The sequence below is a fragment of the Mytilus edulis genome, chromosome 12 (genome assembly GCF_963676685.1).
Source record: "Mytilus edulis chromosome 12, xbMytEdul2.2, whole genome shotgun sequence".
NCBI classification, from domain to species: domain Eukaryota; kingdom Metazoa; phylum Mollusca; class Bivalvia; order Mytilida; family Mytilidae; genus Mytilus; species Mytilus edulis.
The window spans coordinates 43,539,947-43,560,762 of NC_092355.1; the positions used below are offsets into that span (position 1 = coordinate 43,539,947).

Here is a 20,816-nt window from a genome sequence, read left to right on the forward strand (position 1 = left end):
CTTTATACGACCGCAGAGGTCGAACCCTGAACAGTTGGGGCAAGTATGGACAAAACATTCTAGCGTGATACAGCTCTGAATTTGGATTGTAATCAAATTTTTGACATTACATGTTTTTTTTTTACACAAAACAAATGTCAAGATTTTACAAATTTTACAATTAAAGATTTCTTCTTCAAACTTTTTAAATCTAAAATTAAATAGTTGACACAGCATAGGTTTCTGACACAGAATGAATGTGGTCTAATGAACTTAAAAGTTTGTTTTTGCCTTTTAGCAATTCACTATGCTGTTGAATATTAATCCTCTCAAAAAAATGTTTGAAGAAATTTTCTTTTTATTGATGAAATCTGAAATGAGAAAAATTTAACCCCCCCCCCCTTTTTTCACATCCCCGTTTCCCTTTTTCCAAAACTGATATCAATTCAAATTTCTAATGGAGTTTGCAACAATAACTACTCTTTTAAATACATCATAAAATATTAAAATGTAAAATAAAGTGCTTGTTATCACTGAATGGTAAAGATTGGTTGGTAGTAAAAGTGAATATACATTGTTTATTGTATAAACCAATAAAAAAAACTTCATCAGCAACAATTTATATTGGCAAATTTCCAATGAAGTTATTTACATAAAGTTATTGGCAAATAAAAATAGAAAATGACATCATAGTCATGTCTGGCAAATGTCCAACATACATTATCTAAAAATATTTTAGATAAGATAAGGAAATAAGATGTAAAAAAACTGCTTGTTATCACTGAATGGTAAAGATTATTTTAATTTATCAGTTGGTAGTAAAAAGTGAATATACATTGTATATTGTATATAACAAAGATTTAAGTTGATTCTGGACAAAGAAAGATAACTCCAATTAAAAAAAAAATCTTGCTATTGCACAATACTTAGCAATTAGATATTTCTTGCTTACTATTCTGGACAAAGAAAGATAACTCTAATTAAAAAAAAATTTGCTATTTCACAATATTGTGCAATTAGATATTTCTTGCCATTGCGCAATACTGTGCAATTGAAAAGACTTGCTATTGCAACAATACTTAATATAATAATTTTAGATCCTGATTTGGACCAACTTGAAAACTGGGCCCATAATAAAAAATCTAAGTACATTTTTGGATTCAGCATATCAAAGAACCCCAAGATTTCAATTTTTGTTAAAATCAGACTAAGTTTAATTTTGGACCCTTTGGACTTTAGTGTAGACCAATTTGAAAACAGGACCAACCAGATGCTCCGCAGAGCGTAGCTTTATACGACCGCAGAGGTTGAACCCTGAACGGTTGGGGCAAGTATGGACACAACATTCAAGCTGGATTCAGCTCTAAATTTGGATTGTAATTAAATAGTTGACACAGCATAGGTTTCTGACACAGAATGAATGTGTTCTTATGAACTTAAAATTTTTGTTTTCTCTTAGAGCAATTCACTATGTTGAACAGTTGAATATTAATCCTCTCAAAAAAATGTTTGAAGAAATTTTCTTTTTTATTTATGAAATTTCAAATGAGAAAAATTGAACCCAATTTTTTTAATCACATCCCCCTTTCCCTTATTCCAAAACTAATCTCAATTAAAATTTCTAATGGAGTTTGCAACAATAACTACTCATTTAAATACATCATAAAATATTAAGATGTAAAAAAACTGCTTGTTATCACTGAATGGTAAAGATTATTTTAATTTATCAGTTGGTAGTAAAAAGTGAATATACATTGTATATTGTATATAACAAAGATTTAAGTTGATTCTGGACAAAGAAAGATAACTCCAATTAAAAAAAAATCTTGCTATTGCACAATATTTTGCAATTAGATATTTCTTGCTTACTATTCTGGACAAAGAAAGATAACTCTAATTAAAAAAAAATTTGCTATTTCACAATATTGTGCAATTAGATATTTCTTGCCATTGCACAATACTGTGCAATTGAAAAGACTTGCTATTGCACAATACTTAATATAATAATTTTAGATCCTGATTTGGACCAACTTGAAAACTGGGCCCATAATAAAAAATCTAAGTACATTTTTGGATTCAGCATATCAAAGAACCCCAAGATTTCAATTTTTGTTAAAATCAGACTAAGTTTAATTTTGGACCCTTTGGACTTTAGTGTAGACCAATTTGAAAACAGGACCAAAAATGAAGAATCTACATACACAGTTAGATTTGGTATATCAAAGAACCCCATTTATTCAATTTTTGATGAAATCAAACAAAGTTTAATTTTGGACCCCGATTTGGACCAACTTGAAAACTGGGCCAATAATCAAGAATCTAAGTACATTTTTAGATTCAGCATATCAAAGAACTTAACTGATTCATTTTTTGTCAAAATCAAACTAAGTTTAATTTTGGACCCTTTGGACCTTAATGTAGACCAATTTGAAAACGGGACCAAAAGTTAAGAATCTACATACACAGTCATGACAGTTAGATTCGGCATATCAAAGAACCCCAATTATTCAATTTTGATGAAATCAAACAAAGTTTAATTTTGGACCCTTTGGGCCCCTTATTCTGTTGGGACCAAAACTCTGAAAATCAATACCAACCTTCCTTTTATGGTCATAAACCTTGTGTTTAAATTTCATAGATTTCTATTTACTTATACTAACGTTATGGTGCGAAAACCAAGAAAAATGCTTATTTGGGTCCCTTTTTGGCCCCTAATTCCTAAACTGTTGGGACCTAAACTCCCAAAATGAATATCAACCTTCCTTTTGTAGTCATTAACATTGCGTTTAAATTTCATTGATTTCTATTTACTTAAACTAAAGTTATTGTGCGAAAACCAAGAATAATGCTTATTTGGGCCCTTTTTTGGCCCCTAATTCCTAAACTGTTGAAACCAAAACTCCCAAAATCAATCCCAACCGTTCTTTTGTGGTCATAAACCTTGTGTCAAAATTTCATAGATTTCTATTAACTTAAACTAAAGTTATAGTGCGAAAACCAAGAAAATGCTTATTTGGGCCCTTTTTGGCCCCTAATTCCTAAAATGTTGGGACCAAAACTCCCAAAATCAATACCAACCTTCCTTTTGTGGTCATAAACCTTGTGTTAAAATTTCATAGATTTCCATTCACTTTTACTAAAGTTAGAGTGCGAAAACTAAATTTTGCGGTCGTATAAAAAGCTTACATCCCAGAAAATCCCAAATGTCATTCATATGAAACAATCAAATTCTTTTTTAGCACTGAAGGGTAAAGATTGCTTTCATTTTGCAACTCTGAACTGTATTGAGTTTGGCAAATTACAAATATGAATATGAGTTACCTCCTTTTGTTCATGATTTGTACGTTTATAGTTGAACCTATTTTCAGGGATGTTCCCTAAAAACATACATGGGATCCAGCAAAGGTACTTCCAAATCACAACTATGGGTGGGTAATCTATTTTTTTATATTGTGGAAATGTAAGTGAAATTTTAATTGCCTCTATAGGTTGTTACCCCATTTTTAAAGTGCTTTTCCTGGGTACCATGTAAGTTTACATGGAACACCCCCTTAAGTTAATTGCTACTTGTGTAATTCTTAATTAAAAAAAAGTTTTCTATACAAATATGGTCTTTCAAATACACAACATAATGTAACTTAAAAATATCTAATTAACATATCATCAATAAATTGTGTGACATGACCTTATGCTTGTACAATAAATATTTTGGTGCATTTGATGCAATGTCGAACCCCAAAACAATTATATTCCTACCAATTTTCTTTTACTGACAACAGTTGGTCTTTCTGTTCTTTTTACTGATCCACCACCAAAGAAATCTGACACACTGACAGGGGTTCTTTTTACATTACTGTCTTGTTTCTTCACCTCTTCTTTTGGTTTAGACTTTTGTGGACTAGGTGTTTTAAAGTAGGCATTTAATGTAGACTTCTTTCTTTTTTCTTCATCTTGAAAATAAATAAGAATGTTAGCATGATTTCTTAACTTTAAAGTGGATTTTACTTTTTTGGAGCAAAGGACTCATTTCCTCTACATTTACAATGATAAAATGAACGTAGAATAATATATATATCAAGGATTGTTTTATATCTTCAGTCTACAAGTCACTGCATATTTTTTCTATGTAAAAAAAGATAGTTGTAGGTCTTACATAGGTTAAAATTTAAGATAGATGTAAACTTCTTTGTCTTTATCTGGTTTTTACAAAGTAGTTTCATGGACAGTGGCCAGCAATCAGTGAGACATTAACCAGAAAACATCCTTATTTTTGCTTATCCCAGAAAAGAAAATAAGATTTACTTATTACATTGTATGTAAGGGTGTGCAGATACAATAGAGGTATTGTAAACTAGACAAAGTGATTCCACTACATTCCACTATAACTTTTTTATAACAAAGTCAATGTAGGACTTTCTTTGAGATATTATTGTCTCTTGGAGACACAAATGGTGCCCCACAGAAAAGTGCAAAGTAGTGCAAAGTGTTATTTTAAAATACACAAAGTTGAGCATTGGAGCACTGTAAGAGGATTAAAGATTGACATGACATGCTTTCCAGTTTTAAAAGAAGTGAGTTATACGTGTTAAGTAGTAAGATATTGTTCATTTATCATCAATGTACAACCAATTTTCATATCAGTGTCAAAGTACATGTACATCAATAAAATCATGGCAGAATGTACCAACCTGATTCATCAAGGTAAATAGGACCAGCCTTTTTACCTCCTTTCTTTCTAGATTTCTTGTCTGATTGTGGAATTGGATCTTCTTCATCATCTGTCAAGAAATCATTTATTCAATTATATTTAAACCTAGCTGTCTGATAAATATTTTTGGATGTTTTTTATTCATTATTGACATATAGCTAGGTTTCAGATAAAAGCAGTCGTTGTTACATCAAGTTATCTTTAAAATAAGTATGTAATATTATATGTTGCCTTAGGAAGATATGAAGATATCTTAATAAAAATAATACGAAAATCTGTTTTAGATGCCTATAGTAACTTGGTTTCATGCTTCATGATTCATGCTTCAGAAAACAATAAATCTTTTGCTCAATGTCATATTAAAATTGAGAATGGAAATGGGGAATGTGTCAAAGAGACAACAACCCGACCAAATAAAAAACAACAGCAGAGGGTCACCAACAGGTCTTCAATGTAGCGAGAAATTCCCGCACACGAAGGCGTCCTTCAGCTGGCCCCTAAACAAATATATACTAGTCCAGTGATAATGAACGCCATACTAATTTCTAAATTGTACACAAGAAACTAAAATTAAAAAAATACAAGACTAACAAAGGCCGGAGGCTCCTGACTTGGGACAGGCGCAAAATTGCGGCAGGGTTAAACATGTTTTTGAGATCTCAACCCTCCCCCTATACCTCTAACCAATGTAGAAAAGTAAACGCATAACAATACGCACATTAAATATTGAATATTTTCAACCAATGAAATACCAATTGAACTATCAATATTTACAGACAGTAGAAGTACAAATTGTCTTAACAAATTTTGGACAGTGAATAATTTGACATTTGCTTATATTTTTTTTACACATAACGAGAATTACAGCATGATTAACTATTTCTTTCATGTTTTTGTATCATTTTCCTATTTTCTAATTTTTATCCTGTTTATATAATGTATACACACCTGAATCTAAGACCCTGTGTGACTTCCTCTTCGACATTGACTTTTTACTTGATGGTTTGATAACTTCTTCAGATTCTTCATCATCACTGCTTATCTGAAATAAAGTGCATGGCAATCATGGCAATGGAAACTTTCAACATCAAAAAACTATAATGAATTAGACAAACATATATAAAAGAAGAAATCTGAAAAAGGGAATAAATTTGTATTTTTTGAGGGGTTGATTTTAGGATTATGATTACTCTTTATATGCAATAAATATTTATCTTGTGCGGCAGGCATAGGCAGAATAGAATAATTTTAGTCTTTTCAAGCCATTTTCTATTTACAATTGTCATTGTTTGGTCCTTCAATTCTGTTTGTGATATTTCATAGTTATCTTCTCACATCATTCACATTGCTCTTTTTTTTTTTTATCTTAAAATAACATTTTTATATTTCTACGTACTTGTTTTTTCTTCCTTTTTGAAGCTTTCTTTGGAGTTTTATCATCATCACTGTCAATAAACAGATCTCTGGACTGACGTTTGTCTCTCGATTTTGTCTTCGTTGAAAAGTTCCCGTTTTCATCTTCATCTTCATCTATTTGAATAATTGTCTTTTTATTAGATTCAATTTTCTTACTTTCATTTTTGGATGCCTGAGGTGTTTTCTTGCTTTTGCTTTCCTGTTTGTTTGGTGTTACTTTTTTTTCTCTATCCTTGGAATTTTGTTTTTCTAATTTGCTGCGTGACTTGGATGCACTCCCTTTGTCATTTTTAACAGGTTTGGAAGAAGTTTCATCTTTTTGTACTTCTTTGCTGTTCTTTGTTACTTTTGGAGCTCCAAAGAAGTTTCTAATATCCTGAAAAGAACATACATCAATTTTGCGTAAAACATGTGTGCATGTTTCGTTAGATATTTATAAAAGATAAATGTTTTGTAATTTGTCTGAATAAAAAGCATGATCATGTGCTATAGTTATATGAAACAAGTGACCATCGAAAAATAATGTTAATTCAATTATTGAACCAATGCATACATATATCATAAACTTAGTGTTCTGTGCACTATTTTATCCCTTTTTTCTCATAAATTTCTATGATCGTCAAAAAAATATGCATATTTCTTTTTTAATTTGAAGTTTCATATGACTTTAACTATATAATACTAGTGTATTCTGTTTGGTCTTACAAGTCTTTAATGCATTTTCCTGTACAGAAGAAATCTGTTATTCAGGTTTTGTTTTAGGAAGCTGAGTTTTCTATTGACTTTGATATATATGACCACGTAACATGTTATTTGTAAAAGGTTTAGCCATATCATTTTGACTGTGAGAGCCATCGTGAAGTTGTTAGCGCATCGGACTAATAACACAAAGGTTCCTGGTACATTTGTAAAAATCCCTGATACAGGGAGAAATTTTCATGAATTGAATTTTCGGCTCTCCATTGACACCATTTGCGAGTATGGTCTTGAGAAATGATGATAGTTGGAAGGGGACGATAAATTGCTCACCCGTGTTACATGCAAGAGAGAGCCATATTTCTTACATGTAAAAAACTAGCTGCGGAACCATAACTCTTATGGTCCTTATTTTTATTTTTTTATTTTGCGTAACTCTATGGTCTGCTAATAGTCAAAAAATAACATAAGGACCTGCTAGGAAAAACCACCCTTGTAGAATTTAAATATGAGGCAGCACTCACACCCCTAAGGTAGAAATGGATTAATATGGGGACGAAGTCCCTTATTACAGTAGAAAATTCAATAAAAAAAAAAAAAAAAAAAAAAAAATCTGGAAAATTTTCCTAATTTTTCATTGTACTAATGAACTCAAAATCGTTCAATTTTTTTTTGTTGCGTTTTTTAATTTCAGGATCTGTGCAGAACACATAACTCTACTTCCTTCTTCCAGTCTTGTTGTCGTGAGACTTTGATGAGACTAGTAAAATATAGGAACTCAAGGAACACAATACCAATATTTTATTTTTAATCATTCTTTGTCTTTGGTATGAATAAACGTTACCTGATCCATTGCGTTTCTTTGTATACATTGAATATGACATCATAACTTAAATAACGTCACAAGTAAAATCCCTAACAACAGAACCAAAATCGGAAACGTTATGGTATTTCCGTTTCAAATATTCAAGTTACAAAAACAATTAATTAAACAAACTTCATCCCCATTCACAGGTAATGCCTATAGTGGATTTGGAAACAAGTTATTGCAATTTATAATATGATGCAGGCATTACCTGTGAATGGGGACGAAGTTTGTTTAAATAATTTTTTTTGTAACTTGAATATTTGAAAATTAATAAATATGTGAAAAATAAAATCAGTTGTGTTAATTTTTACCTTAGGATCAGGAAATGTCATAACCCCGAGTCATTATAGATTTTATTATGTCATTGCTCGTAGTGTTACGTTATATGGTAATATTAGCACAACTTTAATGACTATATAAATGATAATAACCCAACCCCCCCTTTTTTTAACCGTTTGCTTCAACTGTCTTCAAATTGTATTATCTGTTTATTCTAGCAGACATGAAAGTTGAAAATAAAGAAAAAGTATTGGTAGTTTATATCCTTGGTAATGCCAGTTATCTATTGTCGATTTTTAGTTTTTAGTACCATTTTTGCTGAGAAGTTATCAAAATCCGGGCTTCAACGGAGCTTCCATTTTGTTTTCGCGCCACCAAGTTCACTCGACCGTGAAACAACATTGAGCAAGGGAGAAATTATTGTTTGTTTACGTTTTTCTAGAATTGGGACAACTCGGACCAAGTAAAATTCGGACCAATGCATTTTTATCGGTCGGTCTCAATTACCGACAAAAAGAGAAATGCACGGCAAGAAGAGGAAAAATAGAGACAAGAAAGTTATAGCAAGGATTTGTATAGTTAGTTCTAACTATAAAAATCCTTGATTATATCGTACTATCGTTGTGAAACAAAAAAAGTATATCAGATTCTAATATGACGTGCTTCTTTCGCTTTGTGAATAACCCAAGCTCTAAATCCAATAAAATTTGCTTGCACATGCGTATATTTGCTACTGCAGAATAATGAATTTTATCTAATTGGCATGTATTTAATATATTTCATTAACTTAAAATTCTTCCAAACTCTTAAACGATGAACATGTTGTTACTTATTCATTTATTATGACTGTTACAGTAATGTGTTGCATTTCGAAATTCACATATTTGACCTAGATACGACAACCGTTTATGCTGGCTGTTCAAAACTCCCCCTGAAAAATCACAGTGCCAGTCGTTTGCTTCTTTAAAAACTAGGGAGGTTGATGGAAGAGCCTACACAAACGCTCTACACTTATACAAATCGAACATAGAAATTACCTTAATTGTCCTAATCAGATTCGAAATAATTAGTTTCATGCAGTTGTATTTTTCGCCTCTTTTACCCAAAATTATTTAAGAAATAATTGATGCCAGCTATACTTTATTGTAGTCAGTTTAACATGGGTAGGCATTATACTCGTGTTATTTTAGCCCTCACTATCGCTCGGGTAAAAATAATCAAGAATATATAATGCCTACCCATGTTAAAACTACAATAAAGTATAGCTTGCATCAATTATTTCTTAAATAATTTTGGGTAAAAGAGGCGGAAAATACAACTGCATGAAACGTACGATGATCTTTAATCAATAACCATGAAAACGTCAAATTTTAAATTCAATAAATGCATGTATATTGACTTCAAAATTGTAATGTTAGTTAATTCCAGATATTTTTATCCAGATTTAAAATATTCCACATTTAAAATTCAATTAGGCAAGATCAATAATTTAATATACCAAAGATGTCACTGGCAAAGTTGAAAATGCAACGTTTCTTCTACATGTATCAATAGAATAAGAGACTGGATATTTGGGAATGTGTCAAAGAAGGGACAACCCGACCAAAGAGTAGAAAACAGCCCAAAGCCAACTATAGGCCTTTGATGCAGCGAGAAAATCCCGTCTTTAGCTAGCCACAAAAAAAAACAATAATGTTTTGCTATAGTAAAACAAAATGAACGCTGAATCAATTGAATTAACCATAAAAGAAAAATACCACACAAGACTAAAAAAGGTTAGATGGTACGGACTTTCTTCAGACGTTAAAATGAGGTGGAGTTAATCTTGTTTTATTAGATCTTAAACTTCTCCCTTATACATCTAGCCATGCGACATACCAGAAAAGGGGAGCGACAAGAGATAGTTTTTTAATTAGATTGTGATTTGATATTGTTATATGTTAGTTTATATGTATGTATGTTTGTTGTTTTATCTATGTTTATAATCGAGTTTATGTTCCTCATATAGTTGTTTGTACAAGTATAATATATATAAAATAAAGAAAAAATTCCTTGTGAGATGTAACGAATGCTGTTATAAGTAAGACTTGTTTTTTGTTTTTTGTATGTTTTTATACGACCGCAAAAATTTTAATTTTTTGGTCGTATATTGCTATCACGTTGGCGTAGTCGTCGTCGTCGTCGGCGTCGTCGTCGTCGTCGTCGTCGTCGTCCGAATACTTTTAGTTTTCGCACTCTAACTCTAGTAAAAGTGAATAGAAATCAATGAAATTTTAACACAAGGTTTATGACCACAAAAGGAAGGTTGGGATTGATTTTGGGAATTTTGGTCCCAACATTTTAGGAATAAGGGGCCAAAAAGGGCCCAAATAAGCATTTTCTTGGTTTTCGCACTATAACTTTAGTTTAAGTGAATAGAAATCTATGAAATTTTGACACAAGGTTTATGACCACAAAAGGAAGGTTGGGATTGATTTTGGGAGTTTTGATCCCAACAGTTTAGGAATTAAGGGCCAAAAAAGGGCCCAAATAAGCATTATTCTTGGTTTTCGAACAATAACTTTAGTATAAGTAAATAGAAATCAATAAAATTTTAACACAATGTTTATGACCACAAAAGGAAGGTTGGGATTGATTTTGGGAGTTTTGATCCTAACAGTTTAGGAATAAGGGGCCCAAAGGGTCCAAAATTGAACTTTGTGTGATTTCATCAAAAATTGAATAATTGGGGTTCTTTGATATGCCGAATCGAACTATGTATGTAGATTCTTAATTTTTGGTCCCGTTTTCAAATTGGTCTACATTAAAGTCCAAAGGGTCCAAAATTAAACTTAGTTTGATTTGAACAAAAATTGAATCCTTGGGGTTCTTTGATATGCTGAATTTAAAAATGTACTTAGATTTTTAATTATTGGCCTAGTTTTCAAGTTGGTCCAAATGGGGTTCCAAAATTAAACTTTGTTTGATTTCATCAAAAATTGAATAAATGGGTTCTTTGATATGCCAAATCTAACTGTGTATGTAGATTCTTAATTTTTGGTCCAGTTTTCAAATTGGTCTACATTAAGGTCCAAAGGGTCCAAAATTAAACTAAGTTTGATTTTAACAAAAATTAAATTCTTTGGCTTATTTGATATGCTTTATCTAAATATGTACTTTGATTTTTGATTATGGGCCCAGTTTTCAAGTTGGTCCAAATCAGGATTCCATATCAAGTATTGTGCAATAGCAAGACATTTTCAATTGCACAGTATTGCACAATAGCAAGAAATATCTAATTGCACAATATTGTGCAATAGCAATTAATTTTCAATTGGAGTTATTTTTCTTTGTATAGAATAGTAGTTGATAATATATGTTGGAAATTTGCCAGACATGACTATGATGTCATTTTCTATTTTTATTTGCCAATAACTTTATGTAAATAACTTCATTGGAAATTTGCCAATATAAAATGTTGCTGATGAAGTTTATTTATTGTTTTATACAATAAACAATGTATATTCACCTTTACTACCAACCAATCTTTACCATTCAGTGATAACAAGCACTTTAATTTACATTTTAATATTTTATGATGTATTTAAAAGAGTAGTTATTGTTGCAAACTCCATTAGAAATTTGAATTGATATCAGTTTTGGAAAAAGGGAAACGGGGATGTGAAAAAAAGGGGGGGGGGGTTAAATTTTTCTCATTTCAGATTTCATAAATAAAAAGAAAATTTCTTCAAACATTTTTTTGAGAGGATTAATATTCAACAGCATAGTGAATTGCTCAAAGGCAAAACAAACCTTTTAAGTTCATTAGACCACATTCATTCTGTGTCAGAAACCTATGCTGTGTCAACTATTTAATTTTAGATTTAAAAAGTTTGAAGAAGAAATCTTTAATTGATTTGTAAAATCTTGACATTTGTTTTGTGTAAAAAAAAAACCATGTAATGTCAAAAATTTAATCACAATCCAAATTCAGAGATGTATCACGCTTGAATGTTTTGTCCATACTTGCCCCAACTGTTCAGGGTTCGACCTCTGCGGTCGTATAAAGCTGCGCCCTGCGGAGCACCTGGTTATTTGCTGTTGCCAAAATTCCAAATTTCTGTGATTGGTTTTCTCTTCTTTTCCAAATTTACGGATCATTCTACATTGAAATACGTATAATTTGGGTATATCATAATTTAAATTTAACGTTTGTTCGTTGTTTTTTGTTGTTGTTGATGTTGTACCCTTTTAGACTTGTTATATATATTATATTTTGTAGTGAACTGTATAATAATTATATGATCCATCGCCCATTAAAATTCATCGTTGGGTATTATTCAGTCATTTTATAATTTACAAATGTATATATTTCAGAAATAAGTATAATAGTTTTCATTGTTTTTGCTGGACACATACTTTAAAAAAAATCTGAAGGTCTTTCCATACATACACTTTTTTCCAGAGTGTTGAGCTTGGTCCTCAAAATGGAGTTATTTTTATAAACATGACTGTGTTTGAATCGAAATGAATAATTACAATAATGTATGATGACTATGTTTTTTGCGTAGTGTTTATTCTTGATGACTCATTAGTAGAAAACAAACCAACAACACCAGGTAAATAACGAAAAACTACCAAAAGACAATAGACAGTATACAAAACACAACATAAAAAACTACAGACTGAACAACGTGAATAAAGCAAGAAAAAACAAAACAAAACAACAACATGTGAACTTCAATTTAATCCCTTAGCTACAGATGGATTCCGCGTGCATTGTGCGTGTTCATTTATTCAAAGGAAAATAATGTCAACATTGGAAGTGAAACAAAGGCAAATCATTTGATAGAATTGATTCGATCCACAACACAAAAAAATCATTCTTATACTAGTAAAAACGATGATTAACATATACTTTTTATCTATGACATGAAACAAACAGACCTATATAGAAACATCCAAAATGCACGAGTCTGATATCTATTCATTTCTATTAATGTTTATATCGCTTACATGGTAATCGGAGGTCACATCAAAAGTTCATTAGATGGCGTCTACACTAAACCACACACGAAACGAAGCTACACAGTATCGAGCTCATTCCCGGTATATTGTTTATTTTTGACTTTTTATAATTTGGATAAATATTTTACATTGTTATAATTCAAATATGAGAATTTTAGTCAAATCGGTATACATAAATTTGACAGCTAGTGCCCCTTTAATAAGGTATCTGATTGTTGTTCAACGTTGCGTTTCATTACATACGACTAGTTCATTCGATTAAAATGACAATATTGACTTCGTATCATATCAAGTCCAATCCTTTGTTTCTTTAAATTACAGTCATATTCACTTATTATAAACCAGGAGTGAAATTCATCATGTGGTAAAGTAAGTAATCATAAATATATATCTAATGAAATAACCTTAACAATTAAAAACAAAAACAAACATTCACTGTTTTGATTATGAACATAAAAGAGGGACGAAAGATACCAAAGGGACAGTCAAACTCATAAATCTAAAACAAACTGACAACGCCATGGCTAAAAATGAAAAAGACAAACAGAAAAACAATAGCACACACGACACAACATAGAAAACTAAAGAATAAACAACACGAACCCCACCAAAAACTAGGGGTGATCTCAGGTGCCCCGGAAGGGTAAGCAGATCCCGCTCCACATGTGGCACCCGTCGTGTTGCCTATGTGATTACAAATCCGGTAAATAGTCCAATTCGGCAGGTCACATTCACGAAAGGGAAGAGGGTTGTAGTTACGACGCAAGGAACACATCCGATATCATTTGTGAAACGGTTATATCATAACGGTCAACCAACTCGTGATGGCGTCCGTAAAATTTACGAAGGGATGATTTCAACTTCACCATTTGGAACTCTTGTTTTAATAGCTTCCTTGTGAGTAGTAACCCTCTATCAAGAAAATCATGACAGGAAATGCAAGCACGGGAATATCGTATCAATTGGGAGATATATACCCCGTGTGCAGGTGCTGCTGGAATGTTGCTACTTAGAAATGGAAAGTTCACAATTGGAAAGCTGAAATCATCTCTTTTGTCGTAAAGTTTTGTTTTCAACCGACCCTCATTGTCAATTTCTAGATGTAAGTCAAGATATGAAGCCGGCATAACTGTAGTATCCTTTATCTCCAATTCGATGAGATAGATGCGTTCCACATAGTCACCAAATTTTGAATTGTTTAGTGAAAGAACGTCATCTATATAGCGGAAAGTAGAGTTAAAGGATATTGCTAACTTCTTATCTTTCTTCCTCAGAAGTTCCTGTATGAAGTCAGCCTCATAATAATAAAGAAACAAGTCGGCAAGTAGAGGAGCACAGTTTGTTCCCATTGGGATGCCGACAGTCTGTTGAAAAACACGTCCTCCGAACGTTACAAATATGTGATAACTTGTGATAGTAATCGAACAAAAAATAATCAAGATGTCTACATCGAGTCGGCAATAATATAGAATAAGCTTAAGTAAGTGTTTTGCAAATTTTCAAGCTCCAAAACGCCAATTGTTCAGGTGACTTGTGAAAAATAAGTAATATATAGCTTAATCATTGTTGATATAGATCATGGTTGTCTAAAATTGGTACATAGCTTCTGATTTCAAATATTAAAACTTTCGTTGAGCTGTCACAATTCTCGTAAGTAGTCATATCATAGTGGTATCAACTTTGAAGTTATTAAAACGACTAATGTCTATATCTAATGTACATTACGGGAATAGTTACACTTTCTAGAAGATTTGTTATACATGTTATAGTTATGGATTTTGAATGAAATCTGATTGCATCTATTTTCTGTATTTAAATTGATACCTTAATAACATAAAAAATTTAAACGCCATGTATTACACACATTATATTGATTTTTTTTAGATTCCTAATGAACTATAAGTGAATTTAAAAAAAAAGGTGAACAAATAATGGTCAGTACAAAAGAAAAAGAAGAAATCACATACAGCATTTTAAAATGCACCATGGGGTCATTAAAATTTTAACAAAGGTCTCTTTATTCTTTTTAGCATGGTTTCACGTAAAGGTTCTCAAGCAGGCAATGAACTTTCACTCTGGTTCTATCAGTATTGCTGTAGAGTCATCGGTGATAGGAAAGTAGTGAGAACCAAGAGACAAATTTGTAGTGCAATACAACACGTAATGAATTTGGATAAACGATTTATCACAAGTATTAGTGGCAGCACCGCAGAAGGTTTAGGTCTCAAGGGCAGTGATTATGACACGATGCTGATAATAAATACATTATTTCATGTTTATGAAAATGAATCCGATATAAATACTAAAAGTAAATTAATACCATTAACAATGATGACGGATGGAATTAAAACTGGCTATACAAGAATAAAATTAATGGACCAATCCAGATCAAAAGAATGTCGACACTATCTAATAAGTATAGGAGAGGAGGAATTTTTCTCCAGTAAAAAGTTTCTGGAACATTATTTGACTCCCAATTATATTACTCATGGGCCATGCCGGTCGGATCCCGGTGGATTATTTGATAGTGCTATATGTCTTAAGTGCGACAAATGGATAGCATGTGCTCAACCATGGATACGTAGATCACGCACATCATGGCCACCTGTCAATTTGGTTAATTCAATAGTAAATTATGGTATTCAGCTTGCACCAGTTGGATGTAAAGGGTCTGCGACGAGTAACATAGAATGGCGATTATCGTTTGCGGTTGCAGAAAAACATCTTATCTTTTCTCTTTTGCATAATCAAATACTGTGTTATGGATTACTTAAAATCCTTTTAAAAGATGTAAAGGAGTTGGGTTATATGGACCGTTTGTGTTCATATTTCCTGAAAACTATTATACTCTGGCTATCAGAAGAAGTCGAACAATCAAAATGGGAAAAAGAAAACTTCATACGGTGCTTTATGGCCTGTTTACAACGATTAATATATTGTGTTAAATACGAAGCATGTGTGCATTACTTTATCCCCGACAATAACATGTTTGAAGGAAGATTTCGTGATTGTGACAAGAAAACGTTATTTTCAACCCTCACAAACATTTATAACATTGGCTGGGAATATTTTTTTCAAAAGGAAACATTTGGTGAGTTTTCAAATAACCTGGTCTGCTCTCGGTCTTCAATGATTTATCCGAAAACATGTTTATCGGTGTCACCTTTACAATACATGACATACATTTCAGTTTTACATTACTATAAATTCAACCCAGAACAAGTTATAAAATGTATAACCAATGCTGTAAATGGTACTTTACATCTACCTGGTAGGCAAATATTTATCGTTCTTCTGTCAATTATGAATCAAAGAAGGGCCCAGGAAACCCATTTACTTAAAGACTATTTAGAAGAAAACAACAAATCGGTTTATAGACAACATAAGCTACGCATGCATTATTTACTACAGGGAACCAACCACGACGCTGTGTCTGGGTGGTCATTGCTTGCGTCGTACTTTTACTTCATCAAACAGTACGACAATTGTATGAATGTTATCAAAATTTGTTTACTCAAGTGCACAGTTGATAAAATTCATGTACCATCTTTCCCCAAAATCATTTCGGAAAGTATATTTCAGAATCACACGAATTGCAATAAAAGGTATAGATTTCTCACGGCGTGTCGGGAATGCACCATTTGGCCTACAATATTGCAGAAGAGATCGCGCTTTTTACTTACAGAGCTAAAACCTTGGATCGATGAATATCCGGCAATAATTTTTCCAACTCCTGTCTTCCTTAATTTCCTGTATTTTCTCTGTTTACATCAACGTGGTGATCTTAGTAGACGAACACTAGCTTATTGTGAACTCAAAGCAGTCGTATTAGCAAACCATACAGAATTTCCAAACTGTTTGCAAACAAACAACGCAAAAATTCTTTTTCGAAAAGCCGAAATTATGTTAAAATATAGCAGACAATATATTGAATCACAAACACTGTTTTTTTCACTTTTGTATAAACTGCTGTCTAACAGTATAACTTTTGTTTGACCTTTCGAACTCACAATATTTCGTGTAGCTTGTCACAATCAATGTATGAATTTTTTTTCTTGTTTTCTAGGTTGTTTTTTTTTTTAAAGTTTATATCAATAAATAAACATACCAGAAAATGAGAGCGACGAGAGGTGATAGGTTTTTAATTTGATTGCGATTTAATATTGTTATATTTTGGTGTATATGCATGTTTGTTGTTGTGTCTATGTTTATATTTGCGTTTATGTTCCTCATAGTTGTTTGTAGAAGTATAATATAAAATAAAAAAATCTTTGGGAGATGTAACATGTGTAATGAATGCTGTAAGTTAGACTTGCTTTTTTTTGTTTTTTTGTTTTGTTTTGCTAGCTGATGCCAAAATTCCAAATTTCGTAAGTTGAAAACAAACTGACAACACCAGGTAAATAACAAAAAACGACATAAAGACAAACGACAGTATTTAATACACAACATGAAAAACTACAGACTGAACAACGTGAATAAGGCAAGAAAAGAAAAAGTACCCAACAACATGTGAACTTCAATTTAACCCTTTAGCTACAGATGGATTCCGCATGCATTGTGTGTGTTCACTTATTCAAAGGAAAAGAATGTCTACATTGAAAGTGAACAATTTAAAGATAAATCATTTGATTGAATTGATTAGATCCACAAAATATCATTCTTATACAGGTAAAAACGACGATTTACATATAAATTTAATATAATATGAGACAAACAGACTCTAGAAAAATCCAAATGCACGAGTCTGATATCTTTTTATATCTATTAATGTTTATATCGCTTATATGGTTATCGGAGGTTTACTCGACGGTTAACTAGATGGCGTCTACACTAAAATACACGCAAAACGAAGCTATATATTATCGAGCTAATTCCAGGTATATTGTTTATTTTTGACTTTTTATAATTTGGATAAATGTTTTACATTGTTATAATTCAAATATGAGAATTTTAGTCAAATCGGTGCCACTTGCATAAGGTATAGGATTGTTGTTTAATGTTGCGTTTCATTACATACGACCTATATTCGAATATTCGATTGATATGACAATATTGACTTCGTATCATATTAACTCTAACCCTTTGTCTCATTTGAATTAAGGTCATATTCACTAGTTATAATCCAGGAGTGAAACTTGTATGGTAAAGTAAGTTAATCATAGATATTTTATGAAATAAGCTTCGAAGTAAAAAAAGGATAATTTAGATTAGGCATTTGGAACGTTTGGTGATAGTAATAGAATAAAAATTACCAAATAATCAATAGATATACTTCGAGTCTGCAATAATATCGAATATGTGTTTTCGCTAAATTTCAAGCTCCAAATCACCAAGTGTTCAGATGACTTGTTGAAAAGGAATCGAAGGGAACATTTTTTACAGCGCTGTTGCATTATTTATATACAGTTACTTCTCTTTGTACATAAGCATGTTGCAAATATTTTATTTGGTTTTCTGTTTTAATATCATGCTTTGTTGGATTTGTTTTGTTTATTTATGACTATAGATCTGACTTTTCCTGTCAAAACAAAATCATTGCGCATACTTAAGTAATCATTTGTGTTATTCATATAGATAAGTAACTCTATATAACGTATAGCTTGATCATTGTTGTCTAAAATTGGTGCATAGCTTCTGTATTTTTATGTGGGACTTTCGGTTATCTTCAATTCTATTATTTAGATTTCTTTTTTGACTGATATAATTGTTCAATTATTAAAATCATCCTGCAGTGTTGTTTTTTAATAAACAAATATTGCGTGGTAAAGAAGTTCTGACAAAGCCAGTGCTAGGAGCCGTCTTGCACTTGCAGGGATATGAGAGTTTATACCCAACATCGAAAGCCCCGATGTGACTTTGAGATGAAAAACATCTTTGATTAATGTCCACTAATCTTTCTTTTCCAACACTCTTTTATGTTAACAATTATTAACACAATCAATATATTATATGAAAGTGAAGAAAAAAAACCCTTTACTGTTTGTCGTTAAAAAGGTTCATTATGAATTCTGCTTGACACAAAAAAGAAAACATAAACAATTCGGAGACAGTTATTACCTATAGAAATGAGACGACTATATATAATTTACATTGAGATAGTTAATTATCTCTTTCTATTATTCTGCAAAAGGCAATTTGTTTTAATAAAACGGGAAAAGTTACACTTTCTAGAAGATGTTTTATCGTTATGGATTTGGAACGATTTTTAAATTGATACACTATTAAAACAAAAGTGCGAACGCCATGCATCACCCACGTTATTCTTATTTATTTTTATTTCTAATGAACTATAGGTGATTATATTAAAAAAAAGCCGTAAAAATATTGGTCCGTACAAAAGAAAAAGAAGATATCACATACAGCATTTTAAAATGCATCATGTGGTCATGAAAATTTTAACAAATATCTCTTTATTCTTTTTAGCATGGTTTCACGTAAAGGTTCTCAAGCAGGCAACGAACTTTCTATTCAGTTCTATCAGTATTGCTGTAGGGTCATTGTTGAAAAGAAAGTTGTGAAGACAAAGAGATAAATTTGTAATGCAATGGATCGTGTAGTAAACTTGGATAAAAGATTTATCATTCGTATTGGTGGCAGCACTGCGGAAGGTTTAGGCCTCAGGAGAAGTGATTATGACATTTGTTTAATATCAAATACCGGTACTTTATATCATATTTATGAACATGATGCTGATATAAATACTAAAAGGAAATTAATTCCATTGATATTGAAGACGGATGACACAAAACCTGGCTATACGAAAATGAAATTAATGGACAAATCAAGGGGAAAAGAATGTAGAGACTAGTAAAATGTTTAGGGAACATGGATCGGTTCCCAATTTCATAATTAATGGGCCATGTCATTCTGATCCAAGTGGATTATTTGATTGTGCTACATGTTTAAAATGCGATAAATGGATCTCATGTGCTCAGCCATGGATAAGCAGATCACGCACAATATGGCCTCCTATCAATTTAGTTAAATCTTTAGTAAATGACGGTGTTCAGTTTGTACCTATAGGATATAAAGGATCTCCGACCAAGAATATAGAATGGCGTATATCATTTGCAGTTGCAGAGAAGCAACTTATTTGTTCCCTCTTCCATAATCAAATACTGTGTTATGGATTACTTAAAGTCTTATTGAAAGATGTTGTAGAATTGGGTTATATGAAACGTTTATGTTCATATTTCATTAAAACGATAATACTATGGCTATCTGAGGAGGTCGAACAATCAAAATGGAAGAAAAAAAACTTCGTACAGTGCTTTATGATCTGCTTACGACGGTTAATATATTGTGTGGAATATAAAACTTGTGCGCATTACTTTATCCCCTAACATAACATGTTTGAATGAAGATTTCCTGATCGGGAGCAAGCAATTCTTCTGTCAACCCTCACACGTATCCATGACTTTGGCTGGCAATATTTGTTTCATACCAAAACATTTAGCGAGTTTTCACAAAATCTGATCTGCCCTCGGTCTTTAATTTGTTATCCTAGTTTATGTTTATCTGCATCACCTTTACAGTACCTGTTTTATATTTCAACCCTACATCATCAAATATTAAACCAAGAACAAGTTAGGAAATGCATAACCAATGCCGTATATGGTTGTTTATATTTACTGGGTGGCCAGATATATATCATACTTCTGTCAATACTGAACCAAAGGGCAGCCCTTGTAACAGATTTACGTCAAAACAATTTGAATGGAAACAAATAATTTTATAGACAACATAAGCTACGAATGCATTATTTAATACAGGGAACAAATCATGACCCTGTTTCCGGCTGGTTATTGTTAGTATCGTATTTTTACCTCATCAAACAGTATAACAATTGCGTTTTTGTAA

General features: G+C 31.8%; 2 protein-coding genes across 2 annotated transcripts in view; one reads left to right on the forward strand and one right to left on the reverse strand.

The window, feature by feature from the left end:
• LOC139498534 (replication factor C subunit 1-like) overlaps positions 1-8,345 on the reverse strand; it is a 39,986-nt gene extending 31,641 nt beyond the window's left edge. The window contains exons 1-5 of the mRNA XM_071286959.1: positions 8,257-8,345; positions 6,084-6,479; positions 5,636-5,729; positions 4,668-4,757; positions 3,736-3,929 (exon numbers count right to left, since the gene is read on the reverse strand). Coding sequence (XP_071143060.1) covers positions 3,736-3,929; positions 4,668-4,757; positions 5,636-5,729; positions 6,084-6,479; positions 8,257-8,259 — 777 coding nt within the window. The 5' untranslated portion in view covers positions 8,260-8,345. The remainder of the gene's footprint in view (positions 1-3,735; positions 3,930-4,667; positions 4,758-5,635; positions 5,730-6,083; positions 6,480-8,256) is intronic.
• A 6,639-nt stretch (positions 8,346-14,984) lies between these two features.
• LOC139497640 (uncharacterized) lies at positions 14,985-16,949 on the forward strand. Its single transcript, XM_071285869.1, has one exon. The coding sequence runs from the start codon at positions 14,985-14,987 to the stop codon at positions 16,947-16,949; it is 1,965 nt and encodes a 654-aa protein (XP_071141970.1).
• The last annotated feature ends 3,867 nt before the right edge of the window (positions 16,950-20,816 follow it).

Coding starts and splice junctions, on each gene's coding strand:
- LOC139497640 (XM_071285869.1), top strand. CDS start 14,985: ATGGTTTCACGTAAAGGTTCTCAAGCAGGCAATGAACTTTCACTCTGG.